At 43.3% G+C, this 20,419-nt stretch overlaps 1 protein-coding gene across 3 annotated transcripts in view; it reads left to right on the top strand.

Moving 5' to 3' along the window:
• Positions 1-20,419, top strand: part of CUNH21orf91 (chromosome unknown C21orf91 homolog) — a 67,859-nt gene that overhangs the window by 8,311 nt on the left and 39,129 nt on the right. For 2 of the 3 annotated variants that reach the window (XM_077480053.1, XM_077480054.1), the window contains exons 2-3: positions 10,836-10,969; positions 15,802-15,840. In XM_077480053.1, the coding sequence (XP_077336179.1) occupies positions 10,843-10,969; positions 15,802-15,840 (166 nt within the window). In that variant the 5' untranslated portion in view covers positions 10,836-10,842. The remainder of the gene's footprint in view (positions 1-10,835; positions 10,970-15,801; positions 15,841-20,419) is intronic. The other variant, XM_077480055.1, reaches the window with a different exon arrangement.

Below are 20,419 nucleotides of genomic sequence, written 5' to 3' on the forward strand. Positions count from 1 at the left end.
CAATGGTTTTGCACAGAGCAGCCCCAATCCTCTTCTGCGGTCGCTCTGGCACTTCTGGCTCCTCCTGCCTTTCCAAATGTCCCCATAGCAAACTGTTTGCTATGGAGGCACTTGTGTGAGCTTGATCCCAAGCTGCACTGTGTGAATCTGTTAACATACACGGTGCAGCTTGGCCCTGCCCCTTCACTCCCTCATCACTGGATTTTATTGATGGTGGGAGCAGCAGGAGCCAATAGCTCCCAGTGCTGTCACTAAGTCCAGTGAGGAGAGAGCGAGGGCAGGCTTGTGGCCGTACAGGCCGTGCATTTTTACCACATGTAGACACACAAATGCAGGTAAATGCATTTACATGCAATGGACTAAACGCAACTGACATAAATGCATCTAAACTTGTCTAAATGGAATCTGGAACCTGCGTGCCCTTCTGAAAAATGTACATATCCATATGAACGAGGCCTAAGTGTTAAAAGTTCAGTCTCTCAAAAGCAATTCAGTGGATTGCTTTTCAAAGGTCGGCTAAATAGCCACTGTCAGTCAGGCCTTCAAGAGCTCCTCGGGTGGGGGGGGGGGGGGGGGGGGGGGGGAAATGGATCAGCGACCATCCATGTGAGAAAGAACTTGGAGGCACTGCAGTCTGTTCATATGATTTGTAATAAAAACTTCTTTGCCATTCTGAAGCTTCCCTCCAACTACTTTGCATATTTTATTTATACTGCGATTCTGTACTTGCCAAATACTGTATGCTGCAGAAATCTTCCTCCCACTAAGTCTGGCTGCATCCATTTTAACTGGGAAGCTGGAGCTGCTGCCTATTCACTTCCTGGATTTCTCTTTGGTCCTCTTATGACTCATCTCCCCTCCTTTCCTGGCAAACTCACAAGAGTGAGAGCTGTACATGTCATAAGCCTAGACTTTTTACCACACAAGAAAGAGGAAGTGGGCTGTATAAGGTGTTTACTGGCGGAAAAAAAATGTTTTAATATCCAAAGTTAAAACAATAAGAGCAGAAGATTTAATAGATGGAAAGATGAAACTATGACTGAAGGTTCGCTTTAAAGAGTAAGTAAACCCTGATGGTTTTGTTTACCCGCAAAGGTAAAGCATAATGGGCTACTATGCATCGCATAGTAGTCCATTATGTGTCACTTACCTGACACAGGAGCCAGCGATTTCACCGCTATCCCCCTTCCAGGAAGTGTCCATCTTCCTTCCGGGTATCGTGGCTCCGGCGCTGTGATTGGCTGGAGCCACGGTGATGTCACTCCTGTGCGTGCGCTGCCACTAACTGCACGCTCAGTGCACCTGCGCGCCGTAGACAGCAGTGCTGTGTAGGTTTAGGAGATATTTCTTGCACCTACAGGTAAGCCTTAATCTAGGCTTACTTGTAGGAAAAAGTGGTCTGTAAGGGTTTACAACCACTTTAAATGGGGGGGGGGGGGGGGGGGGGGGTACCTGGTTGTTTGGGTAAGGAGGAGCATGCAACTTGCATCATGTAACCCATATGAACCAATCAGCACTGGTGTGTAGGGAGTTCATAGCCCCCTGTACTACCGTTTCCTTGGTAGCCAAAGCCGAGGTTCACTTGGTGTTGTAGCAGTGAAAATAATTCTGGAGAATTGCTTTGGTAATCTAAAGCTCCTAAATGGGCACCAATTCTGTTTGAACTTTCCTTTTTCTGCAGTTAAAAAAAAATGAGTTTCACCCTGCGGGCAAATGTGTAGGTTTAGGTTAGCCTATAATATGCTGTAAAAAACAAAAAAAAACTCCAGTTTCCGCAGATCCTGTGCAAACGCAACCAAGGAAAGACCAATTCTATTTTCCATTTTTCAGGATGTTTTTTGTTCTAAGTTTCCAGAGCTCCATTCTTCCCCTGTACCCCCCAGGGCTGCCGCAATCTCCCTTCTCTAACAATGGACGAGTGTGCCTCTTCCTGGTGTTTGGGACCCAAAAGATTGCAGAAAGTGTACTGAATGCTTTCCAGACATACAGAGATTTATTACAGTTTATAAAATAAAGTTTACTTTTTAAAACAAAATGGTAAAACCCTGAGAAACTGGACAATTCCTTCTAGGCCAGTTCTGTTTCAAGAGACAAGACAATAAAAGCCCCCACTTCACACCACACATTGAGGTAACACGCCATGGGGGTTATTTACTAAAGGAAAATCCACTTTGCACTGCAAGTGCACTTGGAAGTAAAGTCGCTGTAGATCCGAGAGGGACATGCAAGGAAAATAATAAAAACAGCATTTTAACTTGCACATGATTGGTTGATGAAATCAGCAGAGCTTCCCCTCATTTCAGATCTAACCCTTAGATTTAGAGCGACTGCACTTCCAAGAGCACTTGCAGTGCAAAGTGGATTTGCCTTTCGTAAATAACCCACCATGTGTACAGTATGTTGGTGTGTTGTGGTTATATTCATTTTGAATGGCATCCCAACACCCACCTTAACCACTTGATCTCCGGAAGATTTACCCCCATCCTGCCTTATTTTACCTGACAATTGCACAGTCATGCAGCACTGTACCCAATAAAAATTGTTGTCCTGTCCCCCCACAAATAGAGCTTTCTTTTGGTGGTTGTTGATCACCTCCTCCTTTTTTTTTTTTTTTTGTGTGCTATAAACAAAAAAAGACTGACTGTTTTGGGAAAAAAATTAACAATTTTTTACATTCTGCTATAAAACATCCAATAGTTAGGTTGAAAAAAAGACACAAGTCTGTCTAGTTCAACCATAAAAATAATTAAAATTTAATAAAATAAAACCATTTAAAAGAAATTTAATCTCTTCATAAATATAGGCCGATTATGTATTCTTCATTTTTTTGGTTAAAAAAAAAATCCCAATAAGCGTATATAGATTTGTTTACGTGAAAGCTATAGTGCCTACAAACTATGTGATATTTTTATTATTATTTTTTTATTTTATTTTTTACTAATCATGACATCGATGGGTGACTTTTATATCGGGGCTGCAATATTGTGCTGGACTATCGGACACTGACACTTTTGACGCTAATACTGTGATCAGTGCTAAAAAAAATGCACTGTCACTGTATTAATGACACTGGGTAGGAAAGAGTTAAACATCTAGTGCGATCAAAAGGTTATTTGTGTACCTAGCCTGTGTTTTTGTGTACACTGTGTGCTGCTGTTACTAGGGGAAGAGATGGATTCTAGTTTTTGGTTTTCAGAGACACTGGATCAATCTCTCCCCCCTGTCAGAACTGAGACATGCCATAGGAATATCTGAGATCTCTGTGTTTTTACTGACGATCGGCGGGTGCTGGAGGACATTGAGGTTAGCAGGACAGCTTCATGTGCCCCTTGCAGGATTGTATATGTGTGTGTGTGTGTGTGTGTGTGTGTGTGTGTGTGTGTGTGTGTGTGTGTGTGTGTGTGTGTATGTATGTATATATATATATAATTATTAAAAAATAAAAATGATCCTGCCCACAGCTGCCACCCTGTAGCAGTAAAAGTGGTATAGGGCAGTTGTCAGCAAGTGGTTATTGTGCCTGCACTGCAACACACACCAGAAGGCATGAAAATCTGCTTTTATGTTTTTTCATGTGCGAGGTGTGTTGCTGCAAATTTATTGAGTGGGGTGCCTAACACAGTGGGGTAGTTTCAGTAAAACTGGAGCAAAATCTGGTGCAGCTCATATATAGAAACCAATTTGGCTTCCAAGTTATATTGTCAAAGCTTAATTGAACAAGCTACCGTTAGAAGCTGGTTGCTATGCACAGCTGCACAATATTCAGAATGTTTCAGTAAATGTATTGGAACACACTTCAACACACACAAATGTGGAAACTGTGGGCCGGTATTGCAATGTTCTCTACAGAACAAGCGCAGTAGTCTAGAGTAAGATTCAGATAAAAAAATAAAAAAATATAACATTTCTTTGGAATAACCTTTTTCTGCCTGTCGCTCATATTTACCAGTAAATTGTCATATTTGTGCGCTCCTTAGTCATTCCACTTTCTACTGAATCAGACAAAATTGAAGCTGTGGATGGCCCTGTTGTACCCCCTTAGCTCAACAAAAGTTGATTTTTAAATTTGACCTTTTGTCGAAAAACTGTTAATCTGAAAATTGCCGAACACTTGCGTCCAATCGGATGCAGGCACTGATCAGGTATTCAGAAATGATGTATATAATGGCCAGCAGCACACCTTCCTCTATCAATGCCTAGAATCCCTACTGCCGGCCCCCCCTCCCCTGACTTCCCCATCAAGATCAATATTCCAACGATCAGTCCTTCCCATCAGGCCAGACTACTAGGTGTAATCCTGGACTCTGACCTGTCCTTTCAGCCTCATATCCAATCGCTGTTCAAATCTTGCAGACTGCGCCTCCGTAACATTTCCATAATACACCCCTTCTTAACAATCGAAACCACTAAGCAATGTTCACTCCCTTGTTATCTCTCGCCTTGATTATTATAACCCCTGCCCCCCCCCCCCCTCCTCATAGGCCTCCCTTTTTGCAGGTTATTCCCACTCCAGTCCATCATGAATGTAGGGCTGAAACAACTAATCGATTTATGAAATGAATCGATTTACTATTTTCATAATCGATTAATCGGCCAGTAATATAATGGGGTTTAAAAAAACTAAAATGAGCCCTTTATAGTACAAAAAGAGCAAATCGCTACTGTAAATACTAGGTGTGCAACGAATCGTCACTGATCCGTACGGGTCACCCCATTCGGATTGGCACATGCCGCGATCTACGGAGCACTCCGCGCTCTTGGCCTTAGGAAAGGCCACAGCTTCTGCCTAGTTCCAAAGTGGCGGCCATCTTGGTGCACCCATCGGCGTTTACAATGTGATCGCTCCGTCAAATGATGGAGCGATCACTTGTAAACAAACCGGCGTCATGATGATGCCGGTTCCTCTCTCCCCTCTGTGTACTGATCTGTACAGTGGAGGGTAGAGATCGGATGGCAGCAGCGCTGTGGGCTGCATCTGTAGAGCCCACAGCACTGCTATGTGACAAGTGCAGTCACAGCCATCCCTCAGTACTCTGCCAGTGCTCTGCCAGTGCTCTGCCAGTACTCTGTAGATACCCAGCCATACCCTGCAATACTTGGTAGATACCCAGCCATACCCTGCAATACTCGGTAGATACCCAGCCATACCCTGCAATACTCGGTAATACTCGGTCAATATTACAGTGGGGACTATATGGTGGTGGAATTTTCACAGGTTTTCACAAATTCAATTATTTGCTGATCCGAAACATGATCCAATCCGTGACTCTGATCCGAGGAATGATCCGATCTGTGAGTTTTTTGATCCGTTGCACCCCTAGTAAATACTACTTTCACAGTTCTACAGTAAAATAAAAATGAACCCCTTAAAGTAGTGGTGATCAGCTTTTTTTTTTTTTTTTTTTTTTTTTAACTATAAAGGGCTTATTTTAGTATTTTTAACCCCATTATGTTACTAAATGTCTTAGGCCTGGTTCACATCTATATGTTTATTGGTGCTTTTTGCAGAACTGCACTACAGTTCATTTATATGGTTTCCTATAGGATACGTTCATATCTGTGCTTTTTTTCATCCGCTGCGTATTTGAGAAGGGTCAGTGCTTCTTTGGTTCAATGTACTTCAATGGAGAAGCTGCAGAAAAGCATGTAATGCGTTTTTGAAGCAATTTGTGTTTTTTAATCTGCCCAAAAAAAATGCAAACTGCTTAGGTGTGTACCGAGCCTTGTGCTGGCCACACAGATCAATTTTCAGATGAGAATATTCAGATGAAAAATCTTTGTACATTCGCTGAATGAAAGAATTTTGTTTGAAATTTTCACTTGTTTTTAACATTCTGTTTTTAAAATTATTATGTCTGAAAATTCCTTTGACCAAGCAGTTTTCTACTTCCAAATTTTCCCGTCACTGTGATTGAAAATGAACGTCAATTTGATCCACTTTTTTTTTTTTAAAGGTTATTAATCGAAACAATCGATTATGAAAATAATCGTTAGTTGCAGCCCTACATGAATGTTGCTGCCGGACTCCTCTACCTTGCCAACCTTGCAGTGTCTACCACACCTCTCTGCCAATCCCTCCACTGGCTTCCCATTGACCAACGAATACAATTCAAAACACTAACATTGCTATACAAACCTACTTGCAACTCTCTGCTCTGAGTGACATCGCCAATCTTGTCTCCAAATATCCAAACTGTCCGCTCTGATCCTCCCAAAAGTGACACTTGCGCTTTAGCTCCCTTGTCTCTTATGGTCGTATTCAGGACTTTTCCAAAGCCTCTCCCATCCTCTGGAACTCTCTACCTCAGTCTGTCCTGCTATCTCCACTTTTAGGTGATCCCTGAAAACTCATCTCTTCAGGAAAGCTTATCCTGCCATCAGGTCATCCCCCACAGTTATTACTCCCTATTAGATTGTAAGCTCCCAGGAACAGGGCCCTCCCAATCCTCTTTGATTGAATTGTGTTGTTGCTGTATTTATTGTCTCCCTTTTTATGTTGTAAAGTGCTTTGCATTTAGAGCTATATAAATCCTGTGTTATAATAATAGATGATGGATTTCTTTCATTCAGCCCGACAACGTTTGGCCCGCGAGTATGCCACCTGGTCAAAGAAGGTGGAAGAAGTTGGCCAAAGGGCCGGCTATTGTCGGATTAGCATGCTGGAAAACCAGCAACCGAATGACTCCTGATCTGCGCTGTCAGCCAAAGGCGGAGAGCGCTGATCGGAGTGTTTGTGTGTGTGTGTGTGTGTGTAGGGGGGGGGGGGGGGGGGGAACGACACAACAGCTCAGCAGAGGAGATTGCTGTACTAATGTCAGATGGTTAGTACAGCGGCTCCAACTAGCGCTGTCTGTTTTTTGAGTTTTTTTGTAGAAAGAAAAAAAAACCAGTATGTATCAGGCTTTAGACATGCTGCTTGGTATGGATTTGGCCTGGTGGGAGACAGGAGTCCCATACATGAGTGGCTGGTATTTGTTGTGGGGGGTCCTGGCAGTAGTTTCTGGTGGTAGGAGCACGATGGACGCCACCTATGACACCGTATGCGTCTCCTATACTGAGCCAGGCTTTGTTGTTGTGCCCCCCTCCTCAGATGGGATTCCTTTTACGCATGCTGCCCATTTGTTGTAGCAGTGTGGTGTAACATATCACAGAAAATACTTCAGTATGTGCTAATTACTTTCATAATGAGGAATTTTAATTAGACGACTCCCAAACAGCGTTTGTCATCTGCTCTGTACACTGTTACATCACGAGTCTGAGTCAGTGGTAAACACGCACCGAATATTCAAAACACAACGATTAGTTCTGAGCTGTAAGTGTGTTTGTCATGCATGGAGCATTAATGGGAGAATCACAATGTTCTGTGCTGACTTGTGTGTCCACACAGCCCACAACACACTGGATCTCTCTGTGTTCAGCCATTAATAATGCCCATGACCCCCGGCCTTTGGGACACGGTTCATTGCTATGAAAGTGTTGGAGGCTGTTCAGTACTGCTAGCATTTTCCGCTTGATTATTTCTACAACAAGACGTTTGAACTCTGGGCTGGCTTGCAAATTATATACCATGGCTTTGATCGCAGGCCCTTTCTTTACATGAACATTGGAATATGTGCAGCTGTTGCCTTCAGTTATCACTTCAGTACAACTGTGTGCATTAAAAAAGCTCAGTAAATTCTAGTGACCTACAGTTTTAAACAAGATAATATATATATATATACACACACACACACACACACACACACACACACACACACACACACACACACACACACACACACACACACACACCCCTGGTACCATTCCAGACACTGCAGAGCCGCCCCAACACATACGTTTCCTCCATGTTTCACAGTAGGTACATTGTTCTTTTCTTCCGAAGATTATTTTTTTTCATTTGTAAATGTGGAGTTGATTTGACTTGCTAAAGAGCTTCTGTTTTGTCTACCTCCATTGTCTTCTTTTTAGGCTCCATGCACACTAGCATTTTTTTTAACCTTCTAGAAGCTAAATACAGTAATACCTCAGTTTGCGAGTAACGTGGTTTAAAGTGGTGTTCCACACACCAAAAAAAAGAAAAAAGAAATGCTTAAAAAAATAAATAAATAAAAAAAAAGTAACTCACCTCTAAATGTCTATTGCTAGGGGGTCCCTTGTAGTCTGCTTCCTTCAGTGCCTGGGCTCCTGACGTCACTTCTCCTCGGCACAGGAAGGGCTCAGCTCCGTCCCCTCCCTCCTGTCAGTCATCTGGGACACGTGACAGGTCCCAGATGACTGCACGTCCAATCACGGCGCATGGCGCCGCTCGCACATGCGCAGTGGGTGCCTGACTGTGAAGCCACAGCCAGGTGCCCACAGTTGCAGTGCCGGCGCCCCCGAGAGGAGGGGGGGGACGAGCGGGGCTTCGTTCCCCCCGCATCGCTGGACCCTGGGACAGGTAAGTGTCCAATTATTAAAAGTCAGCAGTTGCAGTATTTGTAGCTGCTGACTTTAATATATATATTTTTTTTTTTTTCAGGGAAACTCCTCCTTTAACTAGCATTTCGTAATACGAGCTATTATTTTTATTTTTTTTTAAATCCTGACTCGGTTTGCGAGTGTTGTCTTGCAACACGAGCAGGATTCATGCCTCTGTGGTATGGATTTGGCCAGAGGTGCGGGTTGCCGGTGATCCTTGGAAACACTCAGAAATAATCTGTTTCTGAGTCTCTCTGGTGCACCCCCCCCCCCCCACCTCTGGCCACATGCTGTACTGCATACAACAGAAGTCAATGCGGAACGAATTATCTTAGTTTCCATTGACTTCTATTGGGAAACTCGCTTTGATCTGAAAGTGCTTTGGATTACAAGCATTCTCCTGGAATGGATTATACACATTGCACTGCATTACATGCTTTCCCGCCCTTGATGGCCAGGGAAACTATCAACAGGGACCGAGAAGTGACGTCATACACATAGCTTCCGTGGGGCAACGAGGGGGAGGATAGTGAATGTGTCTGCTCTCCTCCCCTCCGTTTATTTGGTGGCATCTGCTAAGCCGGTCCCCCGGCCCGCAGATGGGCAAGCTGAGGCCAGTATACATAACTGGGGGGCGCACGCAGGGTTTGTGGAATAATTTGGATGGCAGAGCTGCCACCCGAATGCTTCCATCCAACAAGTAAGCTGCCTACCACCCGGAACTACATGTCCCGGGCATCAGGCGGTTGAAATTGTGTATCCCTGGACCTGGTGCCAACAGTGAATAGGCTGACAAAAGCCCAGGCACCAGGGCCCACGTTTTAGTCGCCATTGCGACCTGGCGCCTGGGATTTGTTGAGCTCTGGGCTACAGCCCTATGGACCTTAAAGGGGTTGTAAACCTTCGTGTTTTAGGTGAAAAAACACCTGTCAGTGACTGACCCCCCCCCCCCCCCCTTTTTTACTTACCTGAACCCTTGAACTTGACCCACGGGGATGTGCTGTCTCTCTGCCTGGGGTTCTTGGGTCTTGATTTGGTAGATAGCAGCACAGCCATTGGCTTCTGCTGCTGTCAATCAAATCCATTGACTCAAGCTCTGGGGGGCAGGGCCGAGTCCTGCAATCAGCCGCTATGGACACTGAATGCTGGACTCAGGAATGCGCCGCAAGGTAACCCCCTTGGGGAAGCGTTTCTCCGAGGGGGTTATCAGATCTGGGGTCCCCCGGCGGCTCCTCCCCACAAGAGTAGGTTCAGGGCCACTGCACAGTGGAGGTAAGTATGATCTGTTTTGTTTATTTTTATTTTTACCTTTTACAATCACTTTAAACTGCTTAACACACCAAGCTGCTTGAAGACGGTCTTGTAGCCTTTTGATATGCTGGTTTAATATTCTTTCTGGATGCTGAAGCAGCCTCCCAAATCCTGCAGCTATGGCCTGAATTCACGGCTGTTCTGACAGGTAACCTGCAACACTTTTGATTAGTGTTGGCACTTGCTACCTCTTTCCGCCCCCACAATGATGGGTTACCTCACTGGCCAATCAAAATGAACAGGATCCAGGAAGCGGCAGACCAGCTTTGATAATACCATAAATGTTGGAGCTTTTCCTGTCAGAATGGTTCAGTTTTCAGCTGATACAGCAAGGTTTGGAAGGCTGCTGACCGCGTGTTCTGCTAGTTTCCTTTTGATGGGGTAACTTCCCCAAGTTTTAGGTTAAGCCTCAACCACTAGGGCTGTGTTTTTGTTCACTTGCTGCTTCCTTGCGCTAGATCAGGGGTCTCCAAACTTTCTAAACCATTGGCCAGTTTACTGTCTTTCAGGCTTTAGTGGGGCTGGACTGGTCAGTGGGAGCGAACCAAGCCTCAGGCTTGATGGTCAGTGGGAATAGCAATGGTGCCCCATGGTTGGTGCCCATGTGGGAGGAATAGGTTTTTATTTTATTTTATTATATATTTTTTTGTTTGTGTGGATCATTAAAGAGTTTTGAACACCTTTTTACCGTTGCGTCTGGTTCTTCTGTTTGGTGTTTGCCTTTAGCATTTAGTATCTGTTACGATTTTGGCCATCGTCATAGCTATCAAAATCTTCTGCAGATCAGACTGCCGTATAAAGTGAAAGTGACTGGCAGTGCACTGCACCCATGTAGGAGTATCTTGGTATAGCCTGAGAATTTGATCTTTCTGAGTTCTGTCCTTCTACATCTGCTAGGATGTCTAAACTTATTCTGAAAACTAGACAAAAGTTTTATATGAATTGAACTTTGTTGTGTGCATAGTTGTTGGTTGTTGTTGGGGCCCAAACAAACAGCTGTGTTTGCCTAGACCTTCATCCTTTCCCCTCAGAAGCTCTCTGCTAATAAACGTTCTCTTTTATCTCAGGGGCACCATGGCTGAAGAGGAGCAGTTTGTGAACATTGACTTGAATGACGACAATGTGTGCAGTATCTGCAAGCTGGGCACGGACATCGAGACCCTGTCATTTTGCCACATCTGCTTTGAGCTGAATATCGAGGGTAAGATTGACTTGTCAGGTTACGTTTATATGATGGGCATGGATGAGCGATGCCCCAGTCCATAATTGCTATTTTTGTCCAATTTATAGGATATGATTAGACATATCTCAGTCTTTAAAGCAAAAATGGGTTATTAATTGTAAAGATTCCGGTCTTTCCTGGAACTTGTGTTACAGTGAATAATTGATCTTATACATGTAATATTCTGTATATGGAAGATTTAGGTAATGGATGACCATGCCAGCCAATCAAAATATTACAATTTCAAATTTGCTTCAGAAAAGATTAGGCTGGTATCCTATTGGTTACGGACTTTTCTCCTTTTTTATACTCTACCTTTTGCTCTTTACAATGACCGATTCCCAGTTTAGGGCTCATTTTTACTAGGGGCAAAGACTGCTGCTCTTCTGGAAAGCAATCCTTTTCAGAGGCGTTTGACAGACAGGGAGAGGGTGATATGTTGCCTCCTCACTGCCTGTGTTGCAACAACATGCATTGCACATGGTTGCAGGGCAGTTGCACTGTGGCCCAAATCACTAGAATGGATCGTGTTTGGTGGGTGGTAGTACCCATCAAACACGACAGGGGGTATAATTCTTGCCATGTGTGTATACTCCTACCTGCTGCCTTTGCAGCTAAAAGGGAGGAGTTGGAGGGGCAGTAAAACATGGCTAAACCTTGTTGTTTTACTGCGTCCTGCAACTGCTAGTGCAAACAAGCCCTTACTGCTACATTACTCTTAGGTGTCAGAACTTGGGGCTCTGCATTTGGATGCAGGGGTTTTAGCATGGAGTTTGAACTTAAATTTCCCTGTTAACTTTAGTACTTTACCTAATGGCCTGTCCCTAACATTTATTGTCCCACAAAAACACTTAACCCTTAATTGTTAACATGTTTTTAATGGTGCAACTCAACTGGCTGTCACTGACCTACCAAATGTTTGCAGTTTGTGCTTCACTGGTTGGATGCTCATCTTGGCACAAAAAAAAAATTAAAAAAAATAAATTAGGTTGAGGTTGATGGCTCCTGTGCATGTACCTTTTTATAGACAAATCAGCAATAGCATTGACACTTGTAACCCTTAATGCAGACTTTCACTCCTTTTTTTTATATGAAGAAAATTGCTCCTCTTTCATGAAATTGCATATATAAATTATTTTTTCTTAAAACGCCATATAATGTCTCCAACTGCCCAGAGCCTTCTAGGATACTTATGTCACTCACCCAAGGAGACTTTGGGGCAATCTGTAGTTCACTGCGCATATACTATGGTGTATGAGGGAGGCAGCTGCAATAACCCGGCAGAGACAGTCAGCTCCTGATGACATAAGCAGAAAAAAAAAAAGATGGCAGTGCAAGACTCCGCAGCAGATTACAGCAACATGACAAGACTGGGTTTGCTTGACACGTGCGTACCTGGTTGGGGGTGTAATTTTTCCCTAATGCTGAACAAACCCTGAAAGATAACTCAACAATTAGGGGTCTGGTTATACATTTTTTTTTTTTTTCTGATTCACACATAAGATAAAAAATAGTCCCCTAATCTGCCTCAACACTCGGGGGCAAGTCCAAGGAAGGACACCACCTTTCTCCCCGCAATTTAATTCAATTAGAAAGTATAGCATTTGTGAAAACTGAATGAATGCTTTTTATTTAAAGTGTTTTTTTTTTAAAGGCTGAAGGTTTATTATTTTTTTTTTTTTTTTTTTTTTTTTTACCCTTTATGCATTCTCCCTTATACTTTCCTGAGTCCACTCTAGATCCAGGGATGTGCATGAGAGCAATGGCTGTCCTGGTTCTCTCACCTCTTATTAGCTCAGAGACATCAACAGGAGCCATTGGCTCCCACTGCTGTCGATCACAGCCAGTGAAAAGGGAGTGGAGGAGGGGGGCCGAGCCACACTGTGTGTGTCAATGGACAAGGTGGGGTTTGGGAGCAAGCCCGCACAAGTGCCCCCATAGCAAGTGACTTGCTATGGTGGGCACTTGGCATCTTGCTATGGTGGGCACTTGGCGGGGGTGGGGTTTTTAGCAGAGATCCTAGGGAATAAAATGGCGGTCGTTATATTTTTTATGTCACACAGCATTTAATTTTTTTTTTTTTTTTTTTACGTTAGCCCAATTTTTTTGTTGAGTGTGAAAGATGATTTTACGCTGAGAAAATGGATACCAAACATGTCACACTTTAAAATTGCACACGCTCGTGGAATGGCGCCAAACTTTGGTACTTAAAAATATCCATAGGCTGCTCTTTAAAATTTTTTGCAGGTTACCAGTTTAGAGTTACAGAGCAAGTCTTCCACTAGAATTATAGGTCTCGCTCTACCATTCGCGGCAATAACTCACATGTGTGTTTTGAACACCATTTACATATGTGGGCACGATCTACATGTGTGTTCTCTTCTGCATGCTAGCACGAGAGGATGGGGGCACTATCAATTTATTTTATGTTTTTTATTTTTTTAACTTTTTTTTTTTTTTCTTTTTATCCCTATTACAAGCAATGTAAACATCCCTTCTAATAGAAAAAGGGCATAGCAGGTCATGTTTATGGAGAGATCCAGGGTCTAAAAGTCCCCACATCACTCCTCCTATGCTGGAAAGCCTGAGATAAAAACAAAAAACTATCTTGAGCTTCCCAGCTAAAAACAAAGCCGCAGTGTTTACATCTGCCAGCACCAGAAGTGACATTGTGATGTCACTTCTGGAGGTCATAGAAATGGTCGGAGACCATCTGGTCCATGTTCAGCTCTATGGTAAACCAGCGGCGGATTCATTCTCTAGTTCGCTGGGAGAAGCTGGAGGGGAGGAACGTCCATAGACGCCAAATGCAGGACTCAGGCTCCGTGTCTTTGGATTTGATTGACAGCAGCGGGAGACAATGGCTCCGCCGCTGTCAGTCTATCCGACCAAGAGCCGAGAACCCCAGGCAGAGAGAGAGCGTGTCCCCGTGGGACAAGTTTGAGGGTTTTGGTAAGCTGGGAGGCTGGTCACTGTTTATTTATTTATTTATTTATTTTTTTTTCTCTCACCTTTAAACTCCCTGGCGATATTGGTTCTGATTTTAGGTGGAGAAGTGGTACAATTATTTTGCATGAAAATTTAGCGTTTATATTGTAGGCCTGCAATTCTTAGGAATAACTCTCCTAAATCTGTTCAAACCAGAGTCTAGCAGACATCCCGGGTATGATAAAGTTTATAATAAATAATGATAATAAATAATAAAAATGTATTCAATAATGTAATCAAATCCAAAAACACTGAAATTTGCTCATTTGCAGAATTGTCGCTGTCATTAGAGGTTTGATGACGAATTTCCCCACAAATCACTATCGCTCAATTCTGCAAGTGATTATAATTTATTATCGCTGTTTTCTAGTTGGTTTAAAATTACTTTTGACATAAAGGGACACTTTTTGGTTGCTATGGACAATCTCCAAATTCCAGGCAGAAAAAAGTATTTATAATATAAAAGTGCATGCAGGGCACTGCACAGACCACTAGGGACAAAGGGGGTGTGTAATTTTTTTTTTATACAGTACTGTAATCTGTAAGATTACAGTGCTGTGTGTGTTTTTACTTTTTTGAATTTGGCGCCGATCTCCGCTCCCGTGCACCGTAACGCCGCAGGGAATGGAGCTCGGCGGCACTCGGGCACTGTGTCAATCGAGCGGAGGACAGCTCGATCACACAGCGTGGAGGACATCGCTGGATCCAGGGGACAAGGTAAGTAAGTCTCCCTGTATCCAGCGATGCGATCCCGAGTCTGGCTCAGGGTTACCGCTTATGGTACTGAAATCCCAGCCCGAGCCAGACTCAGAATTACCGCTAGGGAGGTTAATGCATAGGATGCATTAAGGTGAAAAAACATGAACCTTTACAACCCCTTTAATAGCCATTCAAACTCCGTTGTGTCAACTTGTGTGCATGCTATCAGGCCAAAATCACCAGGGTATGTAAACTTTTGATCAGGGTCATTTGGGTAGCTTCTGTTGCCATAATGATTTAAAGCGTAAACACTAGTTGATTAATAATAAATGGCTTCAGCCAAACACCAACCATGAGTGAAAGAAAAGTTTTTGTGTTATCATTCATATTCTCTGAGAAATGGCCAAGAAATGATAAATTCTGCCAGGGTATGTAAACTTATGAGCACAACTGTAAGTTAGGATAATGATAAAAATGGATACCATAAAAACCTGACATATGATGACCCTTCCCTTTCTACCTCCCAAAAAAAAGTTTTAGGTTTAAAAACAGGCTTTGACTAGATTTCTAGTTTCCTACTTAGAAATTCAAAGTGCTGTCATTCCACAATATGGTGGATTTCTCAAAGCTGAGCTTGTATAAAATAATGAGTTGCCTGCAGTAACTGATTACACTCCTAGCTGTCAGATTTGTAGCGTAGGTTGGAAAATAAGGGCAAACATCCTGTGTAAACTTGCAGTGACAGGCGTATGACGTGCATGTCAGATAGATCTTTCCCATTGCTTGAACATCGATAAGCCATCACAGATCGGTGGGCAGATGAGGCCGGAGATGTCACATCAGGAAAAGGCCAGCCACTTCCAAGTCTTCTGCTGGCCACAGAACCTTCTGCCAAACTGCTAATTAGCAAGGATCCAAGATGGAAGACTTCCAGTTCTGATGAGAATTTTACAATCTATTGTCCTCTTGTCCTGCGTTCAACCCTGAAATTGTAGAGTGATGGTGAGGGTGCTGAGGTGTAGGTTGTGATTCTGTAAATAAAGGGGCTGCATAAAAAAGTTTTATTTCAAGTTGTTGCTAGCATATCCGCACTTGCACAGCCTTTTCTTTTTATTTAATTTCAGTGCCGGTTACGGTTTCACGAGACTTGGTGCAACTTGGCTGTAAGTATAACAAAGGCTCATTGCAGGGGATTGTGTTATTCTTTTTAGGCTTCTTTAAGTTTTGCTCCTTCCTTGCACTATAGGATTGTGTGACTGCTTGGTGACCGGACCTGGAACAAAAAATGAAGCCTGTCTGCAGCATTATGCTTCTTTTGTGTTGTTAGGATCTCATATAGCCATTATACGCCATGCAGTTTGATTATTCTGTAATATCCTCTCCCCGTCCTTTCATCTACAAACCTCTGTTATCACATCAGCCTTTATTTAAAGTAACATTTAAAGGCTCCTTTTTTTATTTCTTCCTTTAACCACTTAAGCCCCGGACCAATTTGCAGCCAAAGGACCAGGCCCCTTTTTGCTATTCGGCACTGCGTCACTTTAACTGAAAATTGCGCGGTCATGCGACGTGGCTCCCAAACAAAATTGGCGTCTTTTTTTTTGCCACAAATAGAGCTTTCTTTTGGTGGCATTTGATCACCTCTACGGCTTTTATTTTTTGCGCTATAAACAAAAATAGAGCGTCAATTTTGAAAAAAATTCAATATTTTTTACTTTTTGCTATAATAAATATCCCCAAAAAATATATAAAAAAAGATTTTTTTTTTCCTCAGTTTAGGCCAATACGTATTCTACATATTTTTGGTAAAAAAAAATCACAATTATCGATTGGTTTGCGCAAAAGTTATAGCATTTACAAAATAGGGGATAGTTTTATGGCATTTTTTTTTTTTTTTTACTAATGGCGGCGATTTGCAATTTTTATCGTGACTGTGACCTTATGGTGGACACATCAGACATTTTTGGCACATTTTTGGGACCGTTGTCATTTATATAGCAATCAGTGCTATTTAAATGCACTGATTCCTGTGTAAAGGACACTGGCAGTGAAGGAATTAACCACTAGGGGGCAGTGTATGTGTTATGTATGACGTTATGAGTTTTTTTAATTGTAGAGGCCGTGGCCTGGCATGTTACGTCGCTGATCATCTTTCCCTATAAAAGGGAAGAGACGATCGGTGACGGCCACAGTAGGAAGCACGGGAGAGGTTTGATTGCACAGACCTCTCCTCATTCTTCAGCTCTGTGACCTGATCGCGGGACACCACCGGCGATCGGGTCCCGCGGCCAAAGTCACGGAGCTCAGGACCGGGTCGGGTCGCTCCCGAACCACGGCTGGGCACTTAAAGAGCAACAAAGCGGTACGTGATTGTGCCCAGCCGTGCCATTCTGCTGACGTATATATGTGCAGGAGGCGGTCCTTAAGTGGTTAAAATAAACATATTATACTTTCCTGCTCTGTGCAATGGTTTTGCACAGAGCAGCCCTAATCCCCCTCTTCTTCTGGGGTACCCCACTGGCGCTCCTGGCTCCCTTTCTTTGGTGACATGCCCCCATAGCAAGCAGCTTCCTATGGGAGCACTCGTGTAGGATCGCTTCCAAGCCATAAATTGACGCAGGGTAGCTCGACCCCGTCCCCCGCTCCCTTGTGACAAAATTAGTTTGACAGCAGCAGGAGCCAGTGGCTACGGCCACTATCAACCTACAATGAGGATGGACAAAGCTGGGAGAGCCACTGCCCTCATGCACATTGGTGGATCTGAATTGGACTTGGGTATGTAAGGCGGGTGAGGGGGGACACATGTAGCGCAGAATGTTTTTTACCTTAATGCATAGAATGCATTAAGGTAAAAAAAAAACTTAGTGGTTCTAAAGTCAGAAGTCATTCTATGCATCAAGATAAAAAGCCTTCTGTGTGCAGCAGCCGCCCCCCCCAGCACCCCCTAATACTCACCTAAGGTCCCTCTAGCTCCAGTGATGTTGTTGGAATGTCCCGGCCATCCGGGACTCACCTCCTCATTGGCTGAAACAGTGGTGCAGTGCCATTAGCTCCCGCTCCTGTCAGCCAATGAGAATAGAAAGGGGGCGGGCCAAGCTTCATCTCCGTGTCTGAATGGACACAGGAAAAAAGGAATAGCCTCGGGACTATAAACGAGGTGGGAGAGATTTGGCACACGTTCACAGAAAATTGTAATAAAATCTATTTATTAATAACAAAATGCTGTATAACCAAGTGGGAACAGCAATAATTGTGCATTGCCCGGCATAGTGGCCAAGTCAACAGCATAGGTAAAAACAAATGTCAATTCATTACAGTTGATATTCATCCATTAAACAGTAACAATGTTCGTTGTAAATTGCTAAACCAGTGAATATATACACATCATACAGAGTGGAGAAATTTGACATACATGCGTAGCAACAATGCGTAAACAATGATAAACCCAACAGAAATAATGGGGGCAAAAAGTGGTGTCCATTCATAGGGAGTTCTGGCTCATCACGAGTGGTGGGCACCCAACAGGAGGGAGGGGCCAGGAGAGGATCCGAGATGCTCTATGCAAATCCACTGCACAGAGCAGGTAAGGTTAACATGTTTGTAAAGTCAAATTTTTTTTAAAATTAAAAATAACAAACAGTTTAATGCGTTATATGTATTAAGATAAAAAAAATCTTTATGCAGCAGCCCCCCTCATACTTACCTGAGCCCCATCTTGATCCAGCAATGCTGCACGAGCGTCTCTCTGCAGAGGGACCATCTCCTGATGCTTCAGCTCTCCGTAAAAGAAAGAAACACCAAGCATGCATTGCAATAATTTTTAAGGATTTTTTTTTTTTTTTCGTGGCTGCTATAATGTAAGGGAAAACGAAATCGGATTGCTGTGGGTAGCTTTATTTCCCACATTAGTCTAGCTCTAGTCTAGGCACCTTATTCAGTAAAGGCCGCTTGTGTCTGATTTGTTTACAGAAGGCGGCTGGAAGTTTTCCGTCTTCTATTTTCACCGCGGTCTCTGTGGAATTTTTCTGTCTCGGTCCAACATCCTGTTTTCCGAACCTTCTAACAAGAACGCGCTACATATGTATTGTACTTGCCATACTGCCAATGTCCCTGCTGACACTGATTATACATTATCCCTGCAGCTTGTCTCAGTTTATTTTCACTACAAAGCCAGATAACTTTGTTTATATTGATTTTATATAGTGCTGGTTCAAGTGTTTATTGCCAAAACTGCAGTGCTGACATGGTTGAGGAATGCTTGTTTGCATTATATAGATTTTAATGTGTTGCGCTTAAAGAGAACCTGTCAAGTTTTAGCTTGCCTAAGAGTGCCCAATGTCTGGTGCAGCACCATCTCCCTTCATGCAGTTTTTAAAACAGAACATTATCCATTGCATTTTGATAATGAATGTTCTTTAACAAAAGATCATACATTGAATATTAATTATGCTGCCAAACTAGTGTGTGCGCTGTAAATTGTCTCCAGCATTGCTCGTTTCCGGTTGCTCGAGGCTGCCATTTTGTTGAAGCCCAGAGCAGTCCTTTCCTTATTGGAAATTCCCCCCATCTCCTTAGTCTTAAAAAATCTTCAATTAAAACGTGTACATTTCCAGCCCTGATTGTATGTCTCGGCAAAGTTAGAGACAAAGGCTGACAGAAGCTGTATGCCTAGTGCACACTATGAGAATATCAGACGAATGATCCTCTGTGGTGTGTTTTTTATTTTTTACATGCTAGACTCCTATCAAAAACAAGAAGTTTACTTAAAGTGGTTGAAACCCCCCCCCCCCCCAAAAAAAACCCTGCAAGACAAAGACATAATGAGCTAGCATGCATAGCATACTAGCTCATTATGAAATACCTTAGATCAAAGCCCCTGCAGCGGTCCCGACATACTGCTCTGCCCGGTGACATGTCTCCCGGAGTTATTCCCGGGTATTGCCGGCTCCGGCGCTGTGATTGGCCAGAGCCATGATGGCGTCATTCCTGCACGGGAGCCTCCGATAACTGCACATTAACTGAAGCAACAGCACGAACGTGCCGCTCGCCATGCTTCAGGCACAGTCTCGCTTCGTTCGGCTACTTTTTATTCTAACTCTATGTCCACTTGGATGGTGGGGCTTGAACCTGGACTCAGTGCGCAGGCGCCGTTCATCTTCGGAGACTTTTGGCATCTCCTTGTCTTCCATACTGCGCAAGCACAGTACAGGGCGGACACTATCCGACGGGGGACAGTATTCGACACAACACCAGCAAAGCACTTTTAATCCCTTTTCAGCCACTAGCGGGGGCCGAAAAAAGTGCAGCTAAAACGAAGGTATAGCGGTGCTTTACCGCTGACGCCCCAGCGCCTCAGTGGGAAAGTGCCCTAAGTGACAAAAATTCTTGTAAGACAGAATACAACTGGTGTGATATGTAATGCGTTGTATTTGTAATGCATTTCATTTTCAAACATGCGTGGTCTTGGTCATATTTTTTCCTACAAATACTATATGACACGATAATTGTTCATTCTTTTATAAGAAGAATTTTCATGCTTGTTTCCTTGGATATTTGTGCATTAACTGTTGTGATTGGCTCTCAAACTGTGAACTAAAGAAGCTCCGAATGCGTTTTTCATCCAATATTCTCATTGTGTGTACCAGGCATTACAGTGCAAGAAAGGAGAGAATATCAGGGAGAAGAGACAACGTGCTGTCCTTGTATGTTTAACTCTTTTGTGTCTCCCTGGCAACAGGGTTT

Source organism: Lithobates pipiens, unplaced genomic scaffold (genome assembly GCF_037356315.1).
Source record: "Lithobates pipiens isolate NorthernLeopardFrog02 unplaced genomic scaffold, aLitPip1_a1.2 Scaffold_16, whole genome shotgun sequence".
Lineage (NCBI taxonomy): Eukaryota > Metazoa > Chordata > Amphibia > Anura > Ranidae > Lithobates > Lithobates pipiens.